The sequence below is a fragment of the Channa argus genome, chromosome 15 (genome assembly GCF_033026475.1).
Source record: "Channa argus isolate prfri chromosome 15, Channa argus male v1.0, whole genome shotgun sequence".
NCBI lineage: Eukaryota > Metazoa > Chordata > Actinopteri > Anabantiformes > Channidae > Channa > Channa argus.
Genome location: NC_090211.1, coordinates 18576341 through 18599531, shown reverse-complemented (window position 1 = coordinate 18599531; position 23191 = coordinate 18576341). Strand labels below are relative to the sequence as shown.

General features: G+C 41.5%; 1 protein-coding gene across 8 annotated transcripts in view; it reads right to left on the bottom strand.

Moving 5' to 3' along the window:
* The window catches only part of LOC137099270 (alpha-1,6-mannosylglycoprotein 6-beta-N-acetylglucosaminyltransferase B), a 55291-nt gene that overhangs the window by 22169 nt on the left and 9931 nt on the right, over positions 1-23191 (bottom strand). For 3 of the 8 annotated variants that reach the window (XM_067475892.1, XM_067475896.1, XM_067475891.1), the window contains 7 exons: positions 20622-20766; positions 17793-17888; positions 16218-16327; positions 14938-15011; positions 13341-13508; positions 11527-11691; positions 6253-6422 (listed from right to left, as the gene is read on the bottom strand). In XM_067475892.1, the coding sequence (XP_067331993.1) occupies positions 6253-6422; positions 11527-11691; positions 13341-13508; positions 14938-15011; positions 16218-16327; positions 17793-17888; positions 20622-20766 (928 nt within the window). The remainder of the gene's footprint in view (positions 1-6252; positions 6423-11526; positions 11692-13340; positions 13509-14937; positions 15012-16217; positions 16328-17792; positions 17889-20621; positions 20767-23191) is intronic. The other 5 variants (XM_067475894.1, XM_067475893.1, XM_067475898.1 and 2 more) reach the window with 3 other exon arrangements.

The window sequence follows — 23191 nt, the reverse complement described above, 5'->3', positions numbered from 1 at the left end:
TCTTCAGGCTGTCGGTCTGTCCGTCCTATTTAATGTCTATAGGTGTGAAGGGTGAACTGATTAGAGTTTTTTGATCAAAGGTTACTATGGCCTCACATTTGTCCCATTCTTGAGAATGGATGAATCCATGAATGAATAAACAAAGGAAATGAGGGAATTTAGGGAAATTCTTTGAATTTGGCAGAATTGTTAACTCGTGGACTCATGGACCAACTGATTAGAATAAGAGTCTGGACAAACACGGATGTAAGCCAAAAGTTACTTACAACCATGTGGAAGAAGCCATTTACTTTTATACATGTACATTGTGGCAGGTGTGCGTTTAAAATGCATATTAATCATTTATGAGCCAAAGTTCCCACTTCCATTCCAGATATATGTAAAAGGGTGAAGGAAGAAAAAAAGATCATCATAAACAAACTGGGATCGAAAACAATTAGGAGTTTACAGCCTCAGTAATAATTCTGACTACTACACTTTGTGATAATATGGAATCATTCACTAAATAACACTATTGTATATTAGGTTCCACCACATGTATCACAACAAGACTCCCTCACAAAGACCAAGCAGCTTTTTTTTGTAAATCAGATGTTCTGTATGTTACGTATGAGTCTCTTATTTAAACAGCAATCAGCATCGCTGGTATGGGAGATTTCACTGTGTGGCTTAAAGTGAGAATTGTGGCCTTCACAGGCCTCCACTGTTTAATGCTGACATGCATTAATGTGACAGCACACGTATCACAGTGACTGACTGCAGAACTGCACGTGACTCTGCTCCTCACAGATCCACTGAAGCCGCTGCTGTTCGGGAGGTTTAATGGATATATGCAAATCCAGACACATTTTTAAGGGAGGAGTGAAGGGATTCAAGTGCATTAAGGAGCCACGAGTGTGCGGTAGAAATACACACATTTTGTAACACGCACACACACAATTACAGCACACAGCTGTCAATTGTTTCTTTCAGATGTATTACTTGCAACAAAGTTATGAATCATGACTGAATGTATTCAACTAACAAGTACAAGATCTGACACAGCGAAAGCCTCCGTGATACAAAACTCGACTGTCCTCCAAAAACGATTAAAAACACATGACAAAACTATAAATCAGCATTTTCCTTCACTGTGATGCTTTAAGATAAATCCCTTTGGCAGTTTTCATCATAATGAATAAACAATATGTCGCTTAACTTTATGTTCTCTAATGTGTTGTGATAGGTTTTGAAGAACACTGAAGTTCGGACGTACTCTTTATTACTCTTTTTGCTTTACAGGGAATAAATACAAGCAGGATAAATTCATCTTCTATTCAATAAAAGATAAAATAGTGTTTGCATTCTCCTTTAAGACACACATGCGCAAACACAGCATGAATGTGAGCTCTCCAAAGAAAAAAGGTCTGGGCTTTAATGACCTGCTCAGACTTCAGAGACGAGGTGTAAGTTGTGAGAGGAGGACTCCACAAAGGAAAAACTGCAAACAGAAGAACAAAGGTGCAAGACTTGCATAAATTTCCTGACACTACTTGACAACCACCATCGTGCACACTTTCTCTTTCACGGCTGGCCTCTGGCGCCATGGCAACTGACCAGTTTGGGGAAAGGGAGCAAGACATAGAAACAAATGAGTGCAGGAGTTGTTATGTTATAAAATAAGTGCCTATCGGTGCAGCGGAGAGGGGGAAAGGAGTTGAGGCGAAATTCCAGACACATGGGGGCAGGGGGGGGGCTAAGGAGTTTACAGGGTAACTGAAGAGAGGGGCTGTCTGCGTGAAGAAAATGACATGGGAAGAGAAGAGAGCTGATGTGCTACTGTCTGTAAAGCAGAGGAAGTCAGGTCTGTCATGCTAATCGATCACTTGAGACAGCAGTAAAGTGGGGGGGGGGTAGAAACATACAGCTGATGAGCCACTTTGATGCACAGCACCAGATTTTACTTTAACACAGCTTGTGAAAATGGTGGTTAGAAACACTCAGTTGAACAGCTCTGTATCGAATAAGTGGGGCTCATTAGTTTGTTTTTGTTTGAAAAAACTAGAAACATATCTGCATTTACTGAGAAAAACATTAATAATACAAAATTGCAGGGAAAAACCCATTTTAAACTTGGTGTTGTTTTTTCTTTTTTCTTTTTTCCGACTCACTAAGAGGGACTGAAGTGCAAAATCAGCAGCTCATTTGTGTTTTCTCCCCATTTTTCCTTTTCACTTGCTATTCTGGAAGCACTTTCTGAACGCTCAACATCACAAGAGGAGCTCGTTCTATTAAACTGCTCTAAACCGTGTGGTTTCACTGCAGAAAATACAACAAGCTTTGCACACGTAGGGTATTATTTTAAACCAAAATGGAAGAAATATCACAGGAAAAGTTGATTGCAACAAACAGCATCAGAACTATTGAAGTGACTATGATGTCACGTCTATTACGGCTATTTTTAGCGATGGTGCTGTTCGTGCTTTTTTTTTTGTGTGTGTGTGTCAAAGCAAAGAAACAAAGGCACATCAATCGGAGGGGCTGCAGAGTGAGAGTGCATCAGCACGTATGGAGAGGCACAACCTGACACCGGCAATTTAATAAGGCTCTTTATTGGTGCTTCAAGGAAAACAGCTTTCATTTCAAGTTTTTTTTAATTTTTTTTTTATTTTACACTCCAGAATGCCTGTCATCACTCCCACTGTTCAGGCTGGGTTTGTCGATTACAGACACATCTGACCCCGCCGCCAAATTGATCACACAATCCAGGCATGTGGGTTTGTGTGTGTTTGTAGCGAGAAACAAGGTGAAATTACCTCGAGGTTGTGTTAATGTGCTATGTCAAATGCTCCGCAGAAGACATAATTGGTATAGGAGCACCATGGGCAAAGCGTCTACGAAGCGGCACTCACATCCTGCATGTCAAGCCAGAGGAGAGAGAGAGGCGGGAGAGCCTGAGAGTATGTAAAACACAGTGAGGTTAAATCAGACAGAGAGAGTTTGAGTGGCGCGTGGATTCATCCTGTGAGAAGACTGTCAGGAGTCTCTGTGGGTGGAGGTAGGCTTTTTCAAATATTGGTTTCTTTAGATTATCTGTGGATAACAACACTAGGATGTGTGTGTGTGTGTGTGTGTGTGTGTGTGTGTGTGTGTGTATACATAACTTCTCCATTCTGCTGACAGAACCTGGTAAATCTGACGGGCTGCAGCATAGTCTGCCACCCTCTATTCTCTCTCTCTCTCTCTCTCTCTCTCTCGTTCCTTTTCCCCTCGCTCCTCAGGTGTTGAAACGCAACGCTCTGTCGACATCTAATTACCCGCGTCGCTTTGGGAGGAGATGAGGGGAGATCCCAGAGCAGGAAGTGACAGCTGTCTTTGCCCCCCCCCCCCCACCCCGATGCCACTGACTGATATGATATCACAGCCACTTCAGTCCCCACCTCAATTAGGAGACAGATATTTTCTTTCTTGTTTTTCGATTACCACTCTGCCACAACACGGATCTTCACATCTCTTTAGCTACATGCCAGCTTCAGTGCTTCGGCATGTGATGGGTGAAATAGAGGCAAATTGTTTGGTACTTTCTCCATTAAGGTACAAAAGTGCTGTGTGAGTTCCGTTTCACCATGTGTCGCTTTAGCATTAAAAAACAGAAAATATTAATGATAAATGTTTTAGTTTAAGAGACTAAAGCATGTATATTATAATTATACGATGAAAATTTCACATATACTGTATAATTGTCTTTTTTAAAGTAAAAAATATGGTGGCAAATTAGAGAACAATTACGGGGACTTATAAAATCAATGCCAGGGAGCATTGAAGCTGTGCTGTACTTTAAATTGTCACCTGTCTATACCAACAAGTGAAATGTAATTACTACTTTTTAATTTCACAGCAGACAGATATAAGGAGGTAATTTTCATCAGTGTGACAGTTTTATGACTTTGACCTTAGAACCAATGACATCAACCCCCGCCCCATGACGTCACCAATTCTGGTTCTCATCTAATCTTATGTCTTTTTAAAAATGAAAAAACTGAAAAAAACAAAAACTGTTTACCGACTGTTGGTTTTTTCTTCTTTTTTTCCTTCTGCTTAACATTCTTCTTCAAATTAAACGAATAAAAATATACACGCACTGAGCGCTCTGGGCAACCGTTGTGTTTCCATACACTATAATATTCTCCAAAAACTAGTATTGGAGGGTAAGGTGACACTTCTGTTTACGTCTTCTTGTTGGCAGCAAAGTGTCTCAATATTCACACAACACAAGAGTGGGATGGAAAAATGCATTTATATTTTCCTTTTCTTTTGCAGAGCTGTTTGAAATGGGCTTCTGCTACAGATATTAATTCTCAGTTACTGTATCATGTTAGTGACACGTGTGATCAGGATTGAGGGAGCAACAACTGATGTTGAATTAATTGAATTAATTGCACTTGTTTAATAATGACAATCACAATATTTGCATAATCACAGCTACAATACCCGCACAAAGGTGCAATCAGTCACTTCAGAGTTCTTTGCCATGTGTGAAAAAGAAGAGCGTTTCATCACAACGCGAAGAACATTTTTGCAGCGCGCGAGCTTTAGTCTAAGCAGGACAGTGACGGCACGACTTCATCCAATGCAACTGTCAATGAGGCAAGAAAACCTGAGCGTTGCCAGTAAGTAGCAATTCCATCATGCGCTGCTCACCAACAGCTCGACTCCCACTGTAACTAAGCTCCCGGAGCAGCTAATCTGTTTCATTGGTGCAAACACAAAACATATCAACGATGGTGTCTACATGTGAACCACAGCAGGCTATCCACTGAGCCTGGGTGGAAAAAGTGAAGAGCAGGAAATGTAAATAGATACACGCCTGAGGGAATCTGTGGGAGCACAACCCACATAATGATCTGTCAATTTAATAGCGTGTGGGAGATGCAGAAAAGCATTTTTATTTTTCTATTCATTAACAGTCACAGAAAGGACATTTGTGGATATTCGGCTTCTGCTATTAACTGACCAATTTAAGTGGGCCATAAAACGAGTGGGATACACACACTGGGTTGTGTTTCATGGGGCTTAAAGCAGAATGGGAATATATGGATGATGAAGCTACCGTTTCATTTCCGGGTTTCAGAGACGCGGACATCGTTCCTAACAGTGGAACGTCACTTCACACGACCATAAATACACGTGCACCAAATAGAGCTCACATGTAAACAGTGCAATGCACACACACCCATATGCACTACAATTGCTGGACAGCCATAACCTTCGCTGATGTTTTGTTGTGATCCTCTGTCAAAACTTTAGCATTTTTCTGAACGTTTCTGATGATGCTCCCAACGGGGACAGACTGCAGCGATTCAATACACCGTGACACCAATTAGTGGGGTAAATAATAGCACGGCCAGCAGGAGCATTCCCACCGCGGCGTCTTCCCCACCTCGCTGATCTCTCTAGTCGGTTCTTATCAAAGCAGCTTTTCTTCCCAGACAGAGATGTGAGATCAAAGGCCAGCTCTAACTCATCGATGCTCTTACCTCTTCCCTACAGCAATGCCAGCGCTTCTCAATAACAAGCGCACATTATCATCAGGCCGTCCGCTCCAGCTTTACACCGCCCACTGGCAGGAAGGAATCGACAGCAAATCTAGTCTCGCACACAGTCATTTTGCCGAGCAGCTAGTGTGAAGCTGGAGCAGTTCTGTTAAATCAGGACCGAACCTCGAAAGGTCCTCTACTGCACCTCAGACCAGAGTGATAATTAAATTTTAATTTTAAATTTTTTGATGAAACCATCTCGTCTGCCAGACTGGAAGCCACAGTTTGTGTTCGTGTGTGTGTTATCCACTGGCATGGGCACTTGTGTTTGTGATGAAAAGCCTGTTATCACTCTGGAGTCAGTGAGCAGCAGCAGGAAGGAGGCACACAAGCAGTAGAGATGCTGTCAAGCCCTCAGGCTGAAACAGCACTCCGCAGGTAGGAGAGATAGCTTATCTGTGACTGGCCAAAGGTGATCGAAGCAGCGTGTGGGCAACAGGCCTCCGATTGGGCTGCCGATCACTTGCAGAGCATCCACAATGAACAACAATGAATTTCCAGGCAACAGAAAGAAGCTAAAAGGGATAGTTAATGGTTTGCTTTTTCATACACCAACAGATGTAACATCCTGCACAGATGCCCGAGTGAAACGTCAGCACTCGAAGCTGCAGCTCGGCCTACAGCTTGACAGAACTTTAAGAAAATACGGTGACAGGAGGCAAAAAACTTCACATACCCGTGCAGCTCTTTGAGGGAAACCGAGATCTTGAGGTCGTGTCCCAGAACGTGAAGGGCTGTGACGATGTCGGCCCATTGCACCATCTCACCCAGTGGACCGCCCTTCAACACCTTGGGACTGAAGACGTCCCCAGACTCCTCCGTCAGAAAACCCACGTGGACAAGAATCTGCATGGTGGGGGGGGGGGGGGGGTAAAAGAGAAAAGTCAAGGCAGGAGGTGAGAGGAGTGTACAACAGCAATATGTTTTGGAAATGCAGTATGTGCATTTTTGTCAAACCACCCCGGCTCTGTTTCTGTAGAAAAGAAGCCATTATTTCCATAAATTTTTGATTTTTCTATTCAATCTCCAGTCCCGCGTGATGAATAATAGAGATTTTGTGGAAGCAATTTTCACAGACTCTTCAAAAAGACTATGAGATATGAATAAATCCAAATATTTGGCATGGATCAGTGATGTCAAATTTTAAATATAATTGAGTATCTAATGAAAGTGAGAAAGCAAGTGACTGCATATTCACACTGACTCAGATTCTGAGAAATACAATCAGCTGTGCATGGAGTTGAAATGAAAATGGACCTGCTGAAGACTAATTTATATGCAGAAGGATGCACGAGTGCTTTTACCTGCTGATGAGCAGGGATGAAGTTTCTGCGCTGTTAAATATGTAATGAAATAAGATTTTTTTCGACCGATGGACACATTTAATAATTTTACTCAATTCATTTTGTCTTGATCAAACTTCATCTTCAAACCCACACATTTACTCACCTGTGACAGTTCTACACTTCTATAACCTTCCAACAGCCTAATATCCTCCTGAATATCTTTATTTTCCAACTTTACCTCAGCAATTTCATTTTTCATTTTATATTAACACATGTTCCGAACTCAAGGAATATACATATGGATCTAAATCGCCCATGTTTGACTAAATTTGCTTTTAAATCGATGCTTCTAGACTTTAACCTGACGTACTCCCACTGCACTAGAGTCAGTACAAAATCATCATATTAAGCTGCTCCCAGTGACTTATATATCTCAAATGAACAGAGGGACTAAATTCAATACCATCGTTCCTCATGATGCCCACTGTCTTTATTACTGTGAGAATTATTAACATTGATCTAATTCAACATCTATTGAAGACACAGCGAGCTCTGACTATAAATGTTTGCTTTTTGTTGCCAAATAAATAAAAAAGTAAATAAATATCTTGAGAGTCATTTCACAAACAATGCATGTTGAGAAGCATCTACTAATTTGTTTTGTTATTTACTAACTCTCAGAAATTCCTTCATTTAACACATTATTTAAGTTGTCAGAACAACTTGTTTATAAGTTGACAATAAAAGTTTCAAAAAGTCACATTTATTAGCTTAAAAATAAACCCTCCATGTGATTTTTTTTTTAAAGCTTCGGTTTGTCCTAAAAAAGATGTGTTGTTGACATGAAGAACTTCCAGGTGCAGCTTCTTTAATCTTTTGGTAACAAACTATATACTGTATATACTATAAACTATATATAGTAAATTATATAAAGACATCATCTGCAGCTACTATGTTAAAAAAGGAGTTTGAGTGTCTTTGAGTAGGAACTGAACCCAACACAAACCCTTATTATGGTTACCAACATTTTTATTATTATTGTTCATATCATCAAAAAGACCAATGTAATGTAACGTTATGATCTTAAAGAAATAATGGTCTCTTAACAGTTTTTACGCTGCAATAATCTATGCTTGGAAATCTGCTAGTTTATTTTTTTTTATTAAAAGTTGAATGAACTTGCAGCAGTCTGTTTGTTTAACTAATCATTTTCAAGTTCAAGTACTAAAACAAAACTCACTCTTTTGAGTAATATTTACTGAAACAGCTAAGGTAGAAATAAACTGGGTGCTAGCAGGGTCAGGTTAATTCTAGCTAGATCAGGTCATGCTCATATGAAAGAGTTTTTTTTTTTAAATAGCTGGAAGCTTACTGGTTGTGATGTAGAAGTCACGCGATTATGGTGTAGTTTGCTGATAACCTGATAGCTTTTTATTTCTGGTGAAGAAGAATAGAAATGAAGATGGTCTTGCTGATCGCTTATTTGTCACGGAGCTCATTTTCTTCGGTAACGAAAAAGCCAATGTAATATTCCCTTTACCTTTCTGTCGAGGTGCAGGTGAAAGTACAAATAGACGTCATCTCTACAGCACTATTCCAAAATGGGGAAGGCTTTGAGAATTGTCCTACCATTTATCGAGAAATACCTTAGGAACCAGATTGAAAAGGTGGAGGAGGAGGAGGAATCGTTCACTGAGCAAAGTTTTCTATTTCGACAACCGCAGGAATCAAATTTTGCCAACAACAACAAAAAAAAGTCAACTTTAGAAGGAGGAAAAAAAGTTTTTTAGGAAACCAGATATTGACAGACGCCACCAGAGACAAACTAAAGAAACTTCCTCTGCACCTTATAGTTGTTAGCAGTGGTACTAAATTTACATTTACAGGCAGGTTTACATGCTGTTCAACGTGCTGCATCTGCCGCGATAATTAGCTCTGAAGCCTGCAGTGCACTTTTCCCTGGTGGACGTGTGGACGCTCATTCAATAACCTGAGGTGCAAGACAAGACGTGTGTTTACCTGCTAAAGTTAGAAAGCAAAGGAAAGGTACCACAGCCGAAAAGCGAATTCAGAAGTTGCTGTTCACAGTCTGTGGCCCATGTTAGTCAGTGTAACCATCAGCCCGAGACATTCACATTAGTATGATACGCAAAGGAAACATGCAATTTCATGTCACTGTGTTTCCAGTGAGAGAACAGCATAATGGAATATGAGCATCTCTCATGAATCATAGGTGACTCAAACATTGGAGGGATACAAAGACGGAGCAACACATGTTTTTTTTTTTTTTTAAAAAAGGCTGTGCTGAGAGCGAGACAGGAAAAGACGCTTCAAAGACATGGAGACCAAAAATATTCCATTAAACATCTCTTCTTTTCTACAAATCAATATATATCTGTATCTCAACAGCAATGGAAGCAAAGATTGTGGGCTCTGTTTAATGGACAGAAACCAAGATACTGAGCTCAGGTGCTTAATAATTAAAAAGTACTATAGTACTGTACCATGCGTACTATTTCAAGGTATGTGTACTTTATAGGTGTATTAGTTTCACTTAATTCAGATAATTCATTAAAGTGGTTTAAATCAGCTCCATCTTCAAAGCAGATCTCTGCATTTATTTTTTCATTAACTGCAAGAAACTTTCTTTGCAACATTTTCCATCTTAGAAAGTTTGATGAACGAATCCAGAGTGGACTGTTATGTTAATGTTATCAACAGCATCTCATTCAGTAAAGTCTGAAATACATTGTCCTTTTAGTAGAGTAATTCACATCTGAGTTTTAAGCATAATCTGCTGCATTCACTTACTTTTTCCAATTGGGTAAAAACATATGAAGTAGAGCTGCTCAATACAGTGGAATATTTTAACTGAGCACTTACACTTATGCTCTGCATCTTCCATCAGACTGTCCCTGCCCTCATTGTACTGCTTTAACAAACTGAGCTGAGCAATAAACTGCACATCAGATATAATATAAATAGATAAAGATTTGTATAGCAAAAGTTTGACGTGAAGGAAAAAAAGTAACACGCTTAGGTCACAGCATGCTTGCTATTTATTTTCTCCAAAACGTATATATCTAAATCCCTGTTGAGATGAGGGCTGCAATTTAGAGTGGAGCCTCTCAGCCTCTTCTTATCTCTAGTTACACTGTAAGTCTTCGTACCTAACATGTAATATTTAATAAGTCATCCTTAAGTCCAAAATGCTTAGACTGTAGTGCTGTGCTGTCCTTACCCTATAGGTCATGGGCTGTAATCTAAAGCATTACATAAAAAAATTAAAATTAAGTATCACAATACTACGTTTTGTGATATTGTGCATTTTTTGTATTTATTGTTAGATGGCAGTGTTGTAATCTATCGTTAAACAACGCTGCCTTTCCTCTCCAACGTAGCATAACTGTGCACCGCCAAAGTTCGCATTACCAACAGAAGCAATTACTGGGCAATTCCTACTGACCGCTGAACCTGTCAGGTCTGACGACTTCTGCTGCCTTGTTGAAAAAAAACGCGACCGTTGCACGAGTGCAAACTACCACAAATCCTCAGAACACCAGCTCCTGTGGTGCACAGGGCTGAACTGTCACATCGGCTTCCACAATACAGAAAGCGCTCAAGGAGATGTTTTAAGGTTTGCAATTAGTGGTTCATACTTTTTCTTAAACCTCTGCGGGATCTGAAACAAAGTGAACTGATCGACTAATTGAATCAGCGGCTGTCAGAGTTAAGCGCGTTGTTATTTTTACCACTGTGTGAACAAAAAAAAAAAAAAAAACACTCAACAGCTGAAAGCAAAGTAGACCGTTGGCACCTCGCAGGCAGCATCACAGCAACATTTTAACAGCATATAATTTACTGTGCCATCAACATATGAAACCAACATAAAAAGAGGCAAAAATAACTCTTCAATTCAAAGTGGGTGTAGCGGTTGTAAACCTTAATTTGGCACTACTTTGTGGGGGCTCGTCCCGATATTAGTTTAATTTCTTGCGACGCAAGTATCGTGATATAACATTTATTGTCTATTTTGTAATGTGCAATCCAACTTGCGCACTTCAAGGGCAGGAAAAGAAATAACGCTTTTCCTTTTATGTTGTTGTATCTTGTAAAAGGTTTTCAATACATGTGCCAGGAGGGCTCTAATGTCATTTCATGAGACGTGTGCTGCAGCAGGCGGCGCATTAACACTCTGTGGAAATGTCCCTGTAAATGTCAGTGTTGAAAGTGCACTGAAGACAATCAAGGCCTGTGAGCAGTTGCTCTACATCATTACCTATTTATGTCTGTAACTTAGCATACTATGATTCACATCGAGTAGGTGAAGATAAAAGAAGAAAATGTGAGTGCAACAAAATGTCACAGCTGTTTTGGTAATGTAGTAGCCCCGTATGTGGGCACTGAAGTACCGTCTGGCTCACTAACAACCGCTTGATCAAAACATCCTGTGCTTTGTGTTTTTCTAGTTATATTAAAACAGATTTTGATCAAATTAGAGTCTGACGAGTATGATTGCTGAGTTAGAACATATTCAGAGAAATAAAGTTTGTAGAAACTGACGAAAACACTTCCTACAGGCCAAAGCCCAAGCGAGACTCGATCTCTTTCATTCACCAGTGTGTGCAAATGCATATTTATGTGTGGAAAGGTTTCACGTTCACCCGTTTTTGCTCTCTCCAGTGGTTGCGGAGCTTGTCATCGAGCCGTCGCGCAGCGGAGGCCCACTGTGCTGCCAGCCTGCGTATGCGTCTCTTCATGAAGCTGAGGGACTCCTTCCCAGTGCCCACCTGCTCCAGCAGAGTCCCAATGTCAAACTGGAAAACAGCCTAGAATACAGGAGGAATTTAAAAAAAAAAAGTGTAAATATTTTTTAACGGGGTCTTTTACTCCTTTATTTACCGCAGATCTTGGCGTCGCTCTGCACCAGAATCTACAAAACAACCAGCTGATATCCATTTACACTCCCATCGAAAAGTATTGAAACAGTGAGGCCAATTCCTTTACTTTTGCTCTAGACAGTGGAGGTAATCTCATAGGTTGGGCTTGCGTGGCTTCTTCTGGGACGGGCTCATTAACCTTTATTGATGATGTAACACATGATGGCAGCAGCAAAATGAAATCGGAAGTCTACAGAAGCATATTGTGTGCAAACATAAAGAAAGATGCAACCAAAATGACTCGGAGATCCTTCATCAAGCAGCAAGATACTGACCTAATACAACAAGGGAGTTCATCAGGGCCAGGAAGTGGAAGGTTTTTAGACTCCAAACATAAAACCTTTAGAGCATAATAGCTGCTAAAGAGGAGACTGAGGACAGTCATCTCTTCCAAAACGTTTTTGCTCACATGGAAAATGAGTGGGTTTGAACAAAAGGTGCCGTCTCCTAAGTTGATTCAGACGTAAATAACTGCAAATAAAAGCTGAAATTTCGATCTCTCGTCTCATATTCACCTTTTCGTGTCAAAGTCAAATGTTTTCAGTCTACAGCAAGAACAAAAGGAATCGTCCTCACTGTTCCAATACTTTTGGAGGGGAGTGCCTTTATATCAATAGATGATAATTCTTTGCACAGCTGCAGTGCTGCCCCGGAGCAGATGTACAGTTTAATACTGTATGATTGCAAGACTGATATAAATTATTATTACTTGGTCTTAAGCAGAAGGGGTGAAGTACTAAAATACCACCAAACAAACATCATAAGTGGGTTTTCTCTGATTGAAACCATCTTTTTTTGGTGGTGGTTAAATGTGCAGGCCTGCTTGTGCCCTGGGGCTGGGCCTCTCAGACAGCTGTCTTTAGAGACTCCTGGATCATCCTCATAAATAGTGTGGTCTCATTTTGCATTTGCCCCTCAGCACACTAATCACTGCACCATAGCACAACAGCAGCCTGTGAGTGTTAATCAATGAAGTAACTGCACGGGGGGGGGGGGGGGGGGGGCACAGAGGTCTTATAAATACACTGAGGAGAAACTGATCAGCACGTACGCAAACTGGCTGTTTCTCTCAGGGCACGTAGTCACTATGGAAGAAACTGAGATGCTCTCAAAGACAAAATTAAGATGCAGAGCTGTACTGTATTCTCACAATGCAGGTGAATTATTGCCTTGGGATTAGTCTCACTGAAAAACAGGCTGGCAATTAGAGCAGATGGTCGAGCCGCAGAATGAATTCGCAGCAGGGCCTCACTCAGTGGTCCTACATTACTCCGGAGAGGGAGAAAGGCGGGAAGAAGCGGTGGCAAACGACGGGATGGACCCCGGGGAGGGATTGTAAGCGCAACTCATGATGTGTTGGTGCTGACGATAAACATCAAATGAGACAGGAAGGAAAATGGCAGTGAGCACTGTGAGTGACAGCTACCGTAGCGCCCAGTGAGAGATAAAGTACGGCTGGGTATTCAGATTATTTCCCTCATTTTGTCCCTACATTTATTCCTACCGACCGTGTCACTGGTACGAGCTGGACGGGATACCTGTCTCTTGGGTGGAGGCTTCCAGGTGGGCGTAGCAGTCTGGTTCCTCCAGGCCAACGGGGGGCAGAACCACTCAACCTCGCTCAGGTAGATGAGGAAGGAGCAGTCAGAGCCATCCACTCCGTAAAAGGCATAGCAAGGGTCCGAGGTCCAACGAGCGCGCATCCACTGCAGGGACAGCACACAGTCGGTTGCACATCGACAACAAACTCGTACATTTGACTGAAACTCTGAAAAGGTGCTCTTCGTCCCTTATGTCTCTTAAGTTGAGAAAATGTAATCAGTCCCAGAAGACTGTGTAGTCATTTTGACCTAAACTCCAATTTGATGAGGCCTCTGGTGACTCCTTTAATCACACACGCACTCTGCTAAAATCTGGCTTTCAGCTTAATTGACTAGGTCGTACTTGGGCTGAGCTGGCTACAGTCACCTTGCTAAATTGAGAGTTTCTTAATTGCTTCCCACTGAACAAGGACGACAAGCAGTGCAAGAGGAAGAATCCGTTACAGAGAGGGAGGACTGGTTTAGGTCAACAGGTTTTCCAACACGCACACTTGTTTTTGGTCGGCTGCTAAGAGTGTGTAAGTGGAGGAAGCAGACAGGATAATTAAACATCTGGTTCTGTTACGGCAACCAAATACAGAGAAAGAAAACCTGATCCCGTGTGTACGTGACCTGAGACTGGGGGGATGCCTAAAGGATGGCTTCACCAATTTCCAACATGCTTTCTATGACGTACATGTACACAAGGGTATCAGTGGCATTAAACTTCTATTAGAATCTCTTTCTTTTCCACCTGGAAAACTCCCCCAGACGATGTCGTCCGAAGGAGTTCTGGAGGAACGGCCAAAGCAAATGACCAAGGCCAAAGCTTGTGTGGCATAAGCCACCAGATGACATCATCTAAACAACAACAAAACACTCTTCCAGATGATGTCATTCCAGTTTTTCAACGAGAAGCTATAAGTACAATATCTGTCATATCCATGCCACACGTACTCTTCGTAGCAAGCAAGTTCAAAATTTGCAACGTCCCCTTTAACCTTTCAGCAAAGCAAAGACCCGAAGCACAGAACCAACGGCGCTGGAGTAGCTTCAGGACAAGTCGAGACCCGTCAGACACTCTAGAAAAGTCGGTGTACTTCTATAAATTAGGGATTTCGGTTTCTGAATTTTAATAAATCTGTAAACATTTCTAAGGGTTACTGAGTGTCTATCGAAGGGCAAGTATGACAAGTTCATCCATCTAGTAAATCTTCCGTGCAATAAAGTGGAGAAACAGTGAAGGGTCTGAATAGTTTCTGAAGCAGCAGTAACCTCTGCAGACTTTGATGATGATTATTACTTTTTTATATACAGTACAGTTTGCTTATCAAGCCCATTTGTTTTATCCTTTTCTGTATTCTCTTTATCTTTGCTGTCACCCCATACAATTTGTTGCTAGGACAACCCCGTTTTCCACAAGGAGCCTCTAAACGTCCTCTTATCTTATTATTTGAAATTTATGTTGCACCAAGGTGAGCCACAAAGAGAGGACAAAGGGGTGTTTACTCTCCACGTGAAAGCGTTCAGACCTAAGTGAGATATAAAGACTTACATCCATCTTGCTTGGGCAGTCTGGATAATGGGGATCTTTAGGAATCTCACATTGTCCTAGGGCTCCATCCCTAACTGGAAGAAAAGAAAAGTGCAGGGCATCACAAATCAACACCAACAAAAAGAAAGGTTAATTTAGCAACACAAAAGCCAGACCCCCCCCCCGAGTTACTCGTGAGGAGAGATGGCTAATCCTGATCCATCGGGTCTTTACAGTGTTTCTCCGAGCCATTCGGTTTGTTTGTTTTATGCTTTACCGTATATATCCTCCTGCCTTTGGGATGAACACAAATAAATTAGACAGTAAAGCTAACAAGCTCCTGGAAATCTCTTGCTCCCCTGCTGAAAGGCCAAGTCTCTGCACCAACCTACTCACTGGATTTACTATAGATAGACTGTATTAGTGTGATTCATAACAATCTTCTGTTTTTGTTTTGTTTCCTTCTTCCTTATCTTTCCTGTCTTTTCAGGCCGGTCAGCTGACTCACTCTCCCTCCTTTATTCCTCTCATCTTCTCCGCCTCCTTCCTTTTCCCCCTCATTTCTTACCCGTGAAGCCTGGCGCTGGTAAGGAAGCCCTAATTAAATAAGCAGTCGCCAGCGTCCTGCCAAGCATCAGAGAGCACAATCTCAAACAAATAACTGGCTCCCATTCGGTCTTATTAGCACGATGACGGCAGACCTCTCGCGCTGTCGAATCTCAGCCAGGTTCAGACCGGCCTCGTTTAAATGACATCGGGCATTACGACAAGAAAAGTTATTGGACGTGTTGTAATGAGACGGTGAGCTGAAGTGTTTCCAGTCATAAAGCGCAGCGTCATGTGTACAGTGAAGGAGTTTAATTGTGAATTAAATCATGCTGTCCGACCTCCATTCTGTGTCCAATAAAGAAATTGAGAATGAAAACTAATAAAGGGAGCTGACACACTCAGATCCCATTAACTAGGCAGTAATTCATCATTGTGACTTAAACATCCTGCAGTTGTGTAGTTTATATGTGGCGGCAACTTTTGTTGTGGCGCACCAGCTCTTCCACGCTGACACGACCAGTCGCTTGCTATTTGAGCGGCTAATGCGCCGTGAATAATGTCTGTCGTGTTCTATATGATCAACCAGCGAGAGCATGTCAGACATGAATTGTGCACTCAAGTGTTACACTGGATCCAGGCTCGACAGTCGGCCTGATGTGGGCAGAGATGGAAAGCGCCTCTAGATTGGGTGGATTTGAAACGCACCACAGCTATATATGGTATTCTTCAGGTGTGTGGAGAGGCAGCGGTACCTCTGTTGCCGGCCATGCTGCGCTGCAGGATCTGCTCCACCCTCACTGCCATGTCAGACATGTTCTGGGCGATGGCCTGGATGCGCTCCACCAGCCCAACAGGCTGAATCCTGATCACGCACGTCACAGAGACACATGCAAGCAGACATAAGATGGAGAACATCTAAAAATATTCCAACAACAACCCTCTTGTAATGACCTGAATTCTCCTTAAAATGCAACCAGGCATCTTCCCAAAAAAAAAAAAAAAAAAAAGAGAGAACACTATTTCTTTTATTGCTTCCTTCTATTCAGCAGCATTTGTTGTTTCCCCACTCTTCACAGTGAGCATGAAGAAGTGGAAGAAATGCTAATTGTCTGGAACTTGAGGCGTGAAATCGAAAAAGCTTTTAAAACACTGACAGATAATTTATTTGCTGAGATAAAAAAAAAAAAAGAAAAGAAAAAAAGAGAGAGTCAGCATATTAAAGCTGGTCCCCAGGAGACAATTAGGTTGTTAGCAAATGTGCTTCACTGCACTTGACCTCTGTGGCCTAAAAGCTGTTGGCAAAACAACCAGTGTTTACAGTGGAGAGGGAGATGTGGGGAAAGGAACAGAAAACCATCTGAAACTTTTAGTCCAGTGCTGCAGACTCAGTAAAAGTTTAATTCCACTCTACAGCCTAAGACTTGTTCTTCATGACACATTAACTGAACTACAAAGTGCAAACACCAAAGGAGAAAAGGCATCTCACCAAAGGTCAGTGTATGTACCAATGAAGCACAGCCAGGGAAAACACCTTGTACTGCTGCAGCGCTTTATTAATAGTTAATGGTTTGACGCAATAAATTATGAAATATTCTGGAGAAAGACTTGTATTTTGCCCTGAGCTACAGAAAAACAAATCAATGAGTTCGTATTGGCATCTGAGAGACAACAAAAACATCTTTTAAGAAAGTTAACTTCACTTGAATTGTGAGAGATTTACTGTGTTCAGCAAAGTGAAGTTGACTTTATAAAGAGTGGCCAGAGACACAGTACCACCAGTACTGTAATACTGCAACTAATGACTATTGGGGTTTATAATTCTACAGATCCTTTACTGAATCACATGAAGTTGTTGTTGGGCATTTGTATAGACGTGTTGACACTAATACAGCGTTTTGGGGTCAAACCACACTTATTTTGGTAATACTTGCTTTATAGTGTTTCACTTTATTGCATTTGAAATGACTTGTTATTAATTTCTCTCCTTTTATTTATCGTGGCCTTATTTCCATCTTCTTTATATCTTCACGTTCATTTGTTTTTTTGGTTATTATTGTTTCTACCTTTTCAGATTCTGTCATTCTTACTCCTCTGTAAAGCACCTGCTAAATAAATGACATTTTGTTTGATTTACTGTTTGATCGTTTTGTACCCTCACAGTGTATAGTATCTATGCAGGCGTACTGCAATAACGCATTTCAGTACTTTGCAATAGGCTGAAGGTTTAATAAGAAAGTACAGTCATTGTCTTTTTTTTTACAAATGGATTTGCGTTGGCCAGTTTTACTTTGTGGGAGTATTTTTGGAAGATAAAAGCTTGTAAATACTTGTAGTTGTTTGTAGATCTCATTCTGTTTGTTGAAGGCATTGATTTGCAGCATTCTCCTCGTCTGACACACTGAATAATATCTGACATACAATAACTAAAGACAAAAATGGAAAATGTCAGACATTTGTCTATCAGCATGTTATTTTAATGATGCATAGTGCTCTGTTATAATGAGAATGAAACTGCTGTATCATTTCTCCATTTCAGATATAGCAACCACTTAAGACTTGTTTTAATGAGCTACGTTATTATGTAGTAGTATTTCTGGAATGTATAATCAACGCTGAATGTGTAAATCCTATCAATCTAAATGTGCTTATGTGCATTGCTGAAAACAATCCATGCAGGGCCTGAGGGATAAACCTTCACTTGCATCCTGGTCAGCACAAATTAATTGCCAATTACACGGACACATTTTTGATTATTTTACAGTAGCGCAGCAGCTTTCACTTGTGCAGACGGACCAAATACAGACATACCTGGGACTCTGCTGAAGAGCAAGAGGACAACCTAATTATTTTTTTAAATAGCTCAGCAGGGGGTTGAAGCATTTCGTGCCTTGAGACCTCACACTTTTCCTAAGTGTCAACCTTAACCCTGAGCCATGCAGCGTTTTTTAATCACCTGAGTGAGGTAAAAAATTAAATCAAGAACTATCAGCACGCTATGCTTTCAGCACCAAGTTGATTTAAAAACTATTTGGCCTTTGTCGCAATAGCATTTCCACTTTAGTCCCTGTGAGGCCAATTAAATGACTGTTAGAACAATATTACTGACATCCACGGGGAAATTGGCAGAGAAAATTTAATTCTGTAGGTGTAATATCACACTTCCGATAAAAATAATTACATGCAGACTTTTGGTCAGAGTAACCTCCAAAGGCTCCTGAGTAGCAGGACATACGTCCAGTGCCGTGTTGAATCTGCTCTGTCATTGTTTATAACTTGAAGTCAGCATCCGTCACCCAGTGGCTGATATAGACTGTATTTATAAATGTAGCAACTATTAATGTACAACTGTGCGAGTATGACGAGACCTTTCTTGGCAGTGAGGGAGACGGTGGCTATGTCCAGGAGAGAAGCAAAGGCAGGAACAAGTAAACGCTTCCTCTTCTCAAACCCTGTGAAGGTGCAGGCAAGGTCTGTTGCTATGGAAACCAAGGAGCGCACGCACAACTCCGGGCAGGTGGTTTCAACCTCTGCACCTGCTTCGTTTTAAGGCGACACTACTTTTCCCTTCCTCCAGCCGACCAGAGAGAAGAACAGGGTTTGTTCTAAAACGTCTCTTCTTCTGTGCTCTTTTCATTTCCTGTACCAGCTCGACTGGGAGGCCCCGTGGCCCCGTGCGTGGTCGTCTTTCTTCTTTCACGCTGCGTCTCTCAGGTGCTCCTCAGTTTCCATAGTACCATCACCGTGCCAGGGAATTTCACATCTGGAACTAGATTATTCTGCAGGTCACCTGTCCAACCTTGACAAACTTGACCTGCTGTTTTTCCCCAGCCTATTTTTGCCCCTCTTTTTTAAATCAATACGCTCACTGCAGTGTCCAAATGTAACTTTTTTGTGTGTGTTTTGGCCAAGAAAAAGTGGAATGTCCAATGGTCACGTCCCACCAGAAGGGGGAACAACTAGATGAAATATTGCAGCACTATAGCACCTGGATATTTTCCTATATTATATTAATTATTAATATATTCCTTATATTACTGTGGCCAAAAGGGACATTGCAAAATAATAAACATTGGTGTTTTTCCTCTGGAGTCTGTACAGACAGAACTACATTCAGTCGTCTTTCTTTGTCTTCTAATATTTTCTACTTGTCCGATTTTCACTGAAGACACCCAATTTCTTACATGACACACGTGGAACTTTACAGTAAGCGAAAAGTGATGAACGAAGCAAAATGCGTTTGGTATTTTGGTTTCTTCAAAGGAGCCACTGCTTCCTTGACGACAGCTTTGAGCTCACATCTTGAGGTCGTCACCCTCTTTGCCTTCCTAATTAATGCACTGCTTAATGCAATGCAGAGTAAAGAAAAATACAGCCAACAAATGCTCAGCATGTGGGAAATCCTCCAAGACGGATGGAAAAGCATTTGAGGACGCCAAGAGTGTGCAAAGCTGTTATCAAAGCTCAAGTGTTTGCTTTGAACAATCTCCAATTTAAAACATACTTTGATTTACACTTTTCTTTTGCTGACTACATCGCTCCATATGTTAGTTTGTCGTTCTGATATCCTCCATATTAAAGTACAAAATAGAAAATAATGGAAAAAAGAAAATTTACAATGACTCTGCACCATAGGTGGGGTCTTAATGCAGGTAATGGTCCCATGTCAGCTGTCATCGTATTGTAAATACCTCAGTAAGTTCTCACACAGGGAACAGTTTCTTCTCCAAATATGCTTCCTCTCAGCCAATTCAACTGTTACATAAAAAAACTGTTTAAAGTTGTTTAATCTGCAACATACACCATATTGACATTTGGTGGAGGAGCATGGAGACGCTTTCTGCACAGAAATCTCATCCAAATACAAAATGTTCTCAAATGGATTCAATGTGCATTTGTAAAAGCTGTAAAATCAGGCGGAGACTAAGACCAGGAGCATCACTGCTCGACAAGAACACACTCGTTTCTCCACTAGCTCACTGCAATTTTCAGCTGTTGGTGCACGTGATGTGAAGTCTTCCCCAGAAACCTTCAGGGACGGCCATAAATACATCTGCTTGTCTTTTGCACTAGCGATATCCTTTGCTGAACCGCTGGGATTCCAGTCCACAGCGGGACTGCGTTCTTATCGTATATCAACATGCAGACCGGATCTGTACCTGTCCAGTGCCGAGCTGAGCTCATCCAGCCTGTGGGCGTCCGTGGTGTTACCCAGTTTAGACAGAGCGTCCATCCTCTTCATAATGACCTCCAGCATGTCACTGATCTTCCTCAGCACCCCACGAGACTCTTGTCCACCGAGTACTGCCAAAAACAAGACAACATACAAAAATACTTAGACAATGTGAGACTAATACTACAAATGTAAATCATATTGAGAAAGAACAATTAATTAAACATACATTTGACATTTTTAATGGCATGATACATTGTGCTTCTATATAAAATGTTACTTTACATAACCACATTCAGCTAAAGGTAATTTCAAGGACAAGGTCACGGAAACAAAGCAAACGGCTTGTTGTTCTTCAATCAGAATATTTATTTTCTCGGAAATGAATTTTCTATATTAGTAGTTTAAATGCACCACCGTAGAACAGAGTCACCAAGGCCACGTTTCAAATGACAATTCTACATCCAAGTTTTATGTTGGTTTACTTTAAAACAGCTTTTTTTTCCCTTCATGACTAAGACCGTAAATTAGTCTGACAGTATTGGCTCTGTCTTGTCTGACTATTAATGGCCTGACTGGTGCTAAAGTGGGATGATGCTGTTAGTCAACATCTAGTCTATTAACGGGTCACGAAGCTGGAAAGCAACGGTGTCAAAATCCCGTCCAGCCACACGTTCTACGAATTGTTAGCTCCATCACTTTTGAAGAAAATTATCACCAAAGGCTTCACATGTGCTTCCACTGCCAAGAAAACACAATCAGCTTTTTTGCCTCGGGCAAAAAGTCCAAAGAATCAAGACAAATAATGCCACTGTCGGGACTTGGGAGTGAATTTGTGGTTAGCACCCCTGAGAAAAACAGTAGAAACCTACAACAGCATCACGTTGCTTGTGGGGACTCTGGGTCTCGTCTCTCAGTGGTCCCTCATCAATTGCATTAGGCTTTAGAAACTTCTGCGTGTGCAGACTCACTTCCCCTGTCAGGGTTCATTTATCAGCGGTCAGGTGAAAGTCACCCTTCACAGAAAAAGTAAAAAAAAAAAAAAAAAAAAAACTGAATTAGATTACAAGTAAATAAAATAAGGAGATAGAGAAAAATCCCACTTCTTTGGTCTGTGTGTGTGTGTGTGTGTGTGTTTGTTGTTCAGCCTGAACAGAGGGAAGGCATCAGGCACCAAAACAGTTGCAGTGTACTGCAGCTTAAAAGGTGAATTGTATTAGGAAGAGCTCCCTGAATCTCTTCCCTTTATTGCCTGCACATATTTTCTTCGGTGGCTCAGTACAGTTTCAGTCATTTCCAGAAAATCTTCAATCAAACAGGGCCTAAAGATGTCTGTCTTTGAATAATTCAGCAGTTACATGACTATATTTTTCCCCTCCACAGACAGAAAGGAAAGAAACTAAATACATTTCCATTTACGTTCGCAGTTTCGTGGCAGCAGTTTGACAATAAATTTAAAAAGACAGATACAGTACAGAAAACGGGGGAATAGATTTAGGGTTTAGAATAAAAGCCCTGCAGGCCGACACGTAACATTACTGTTGCATGCTGCATGTCTGTTACCTTCTATTGAAAACCATTATGGCATCGCCATACGTGTTTTCAATTACCATAACGTTTGTGGAAAAGAAAAGACTGAGGCTTCCCGAAGAGGATTCTGGGAAGTCGCTCACTTCAGGTGACCAGCTGCAGTGTGCTTTGTGCGGTGAATCCAAACAGCCTCTGGGCTAACGTGCAGGAGAAAGGACTCACATTTCTTCACTCTAATGCGCCTTGTGCGCTCATAAATCCCCATTAGCGAGAGCAGAGTCCTATATACGTTTGAAATCAACCGTCCATCAGGCTGCCTTTAACCCTTGCTTCTTGCTGCCTCTTGGGACACGATGGCTAATTTGTTTTTACCAATGCACACGCAGTCTATGGTGTTAACAGCGGTGAGCGCAGGAGGTGATAGTATCTGTGCGCTAGAGCCGCCTCTGCGTCGTTCCTCGTCTGCTGGTTAATAAAGGGCCGACCTAGCAGCAGCTAATCTCCTTTAACGGCTTCATTTTGGAAGTGCCGCGGTGAAATCGATATTATGAACAAACGCCAATTAGATGCCCATTTGTGGAGTAGCCTGCCGTGCGCCACGGTGTAGCGCTGGCCAAGCAGCTACAGAGACTCACTGGCTACACCCACAGCCGTGCAGAAAACACTTTTAACGGAGTAAAACCTCAGTACCAAGTGTTTAAATTACATAAAGCTACGCAGGAATTCCCTTTTTTTCATGAAAGGGGACTTGCACTCCACAGTCCACACCAGGAGGAAGACATGCTTTTTAGGCGTGTCATCTGAGGGGACATGAGTTTTCTGATGATGACGAAGATACAGGTGGAGCAGCTGTCAGTCTGCCGGTGCAGGTGATGTTTTCCAACATGACAGTAAGTAATGTGAAATATCCTCCCCCATGTAAACAGTCGGACAAGCAGCTGTGCATTCATTAAAAACCTGCATTTCACTGTACATGTACATTGGGAACAGTTTGTGACGCTTGTCAGACAGATACTGGAGCACACA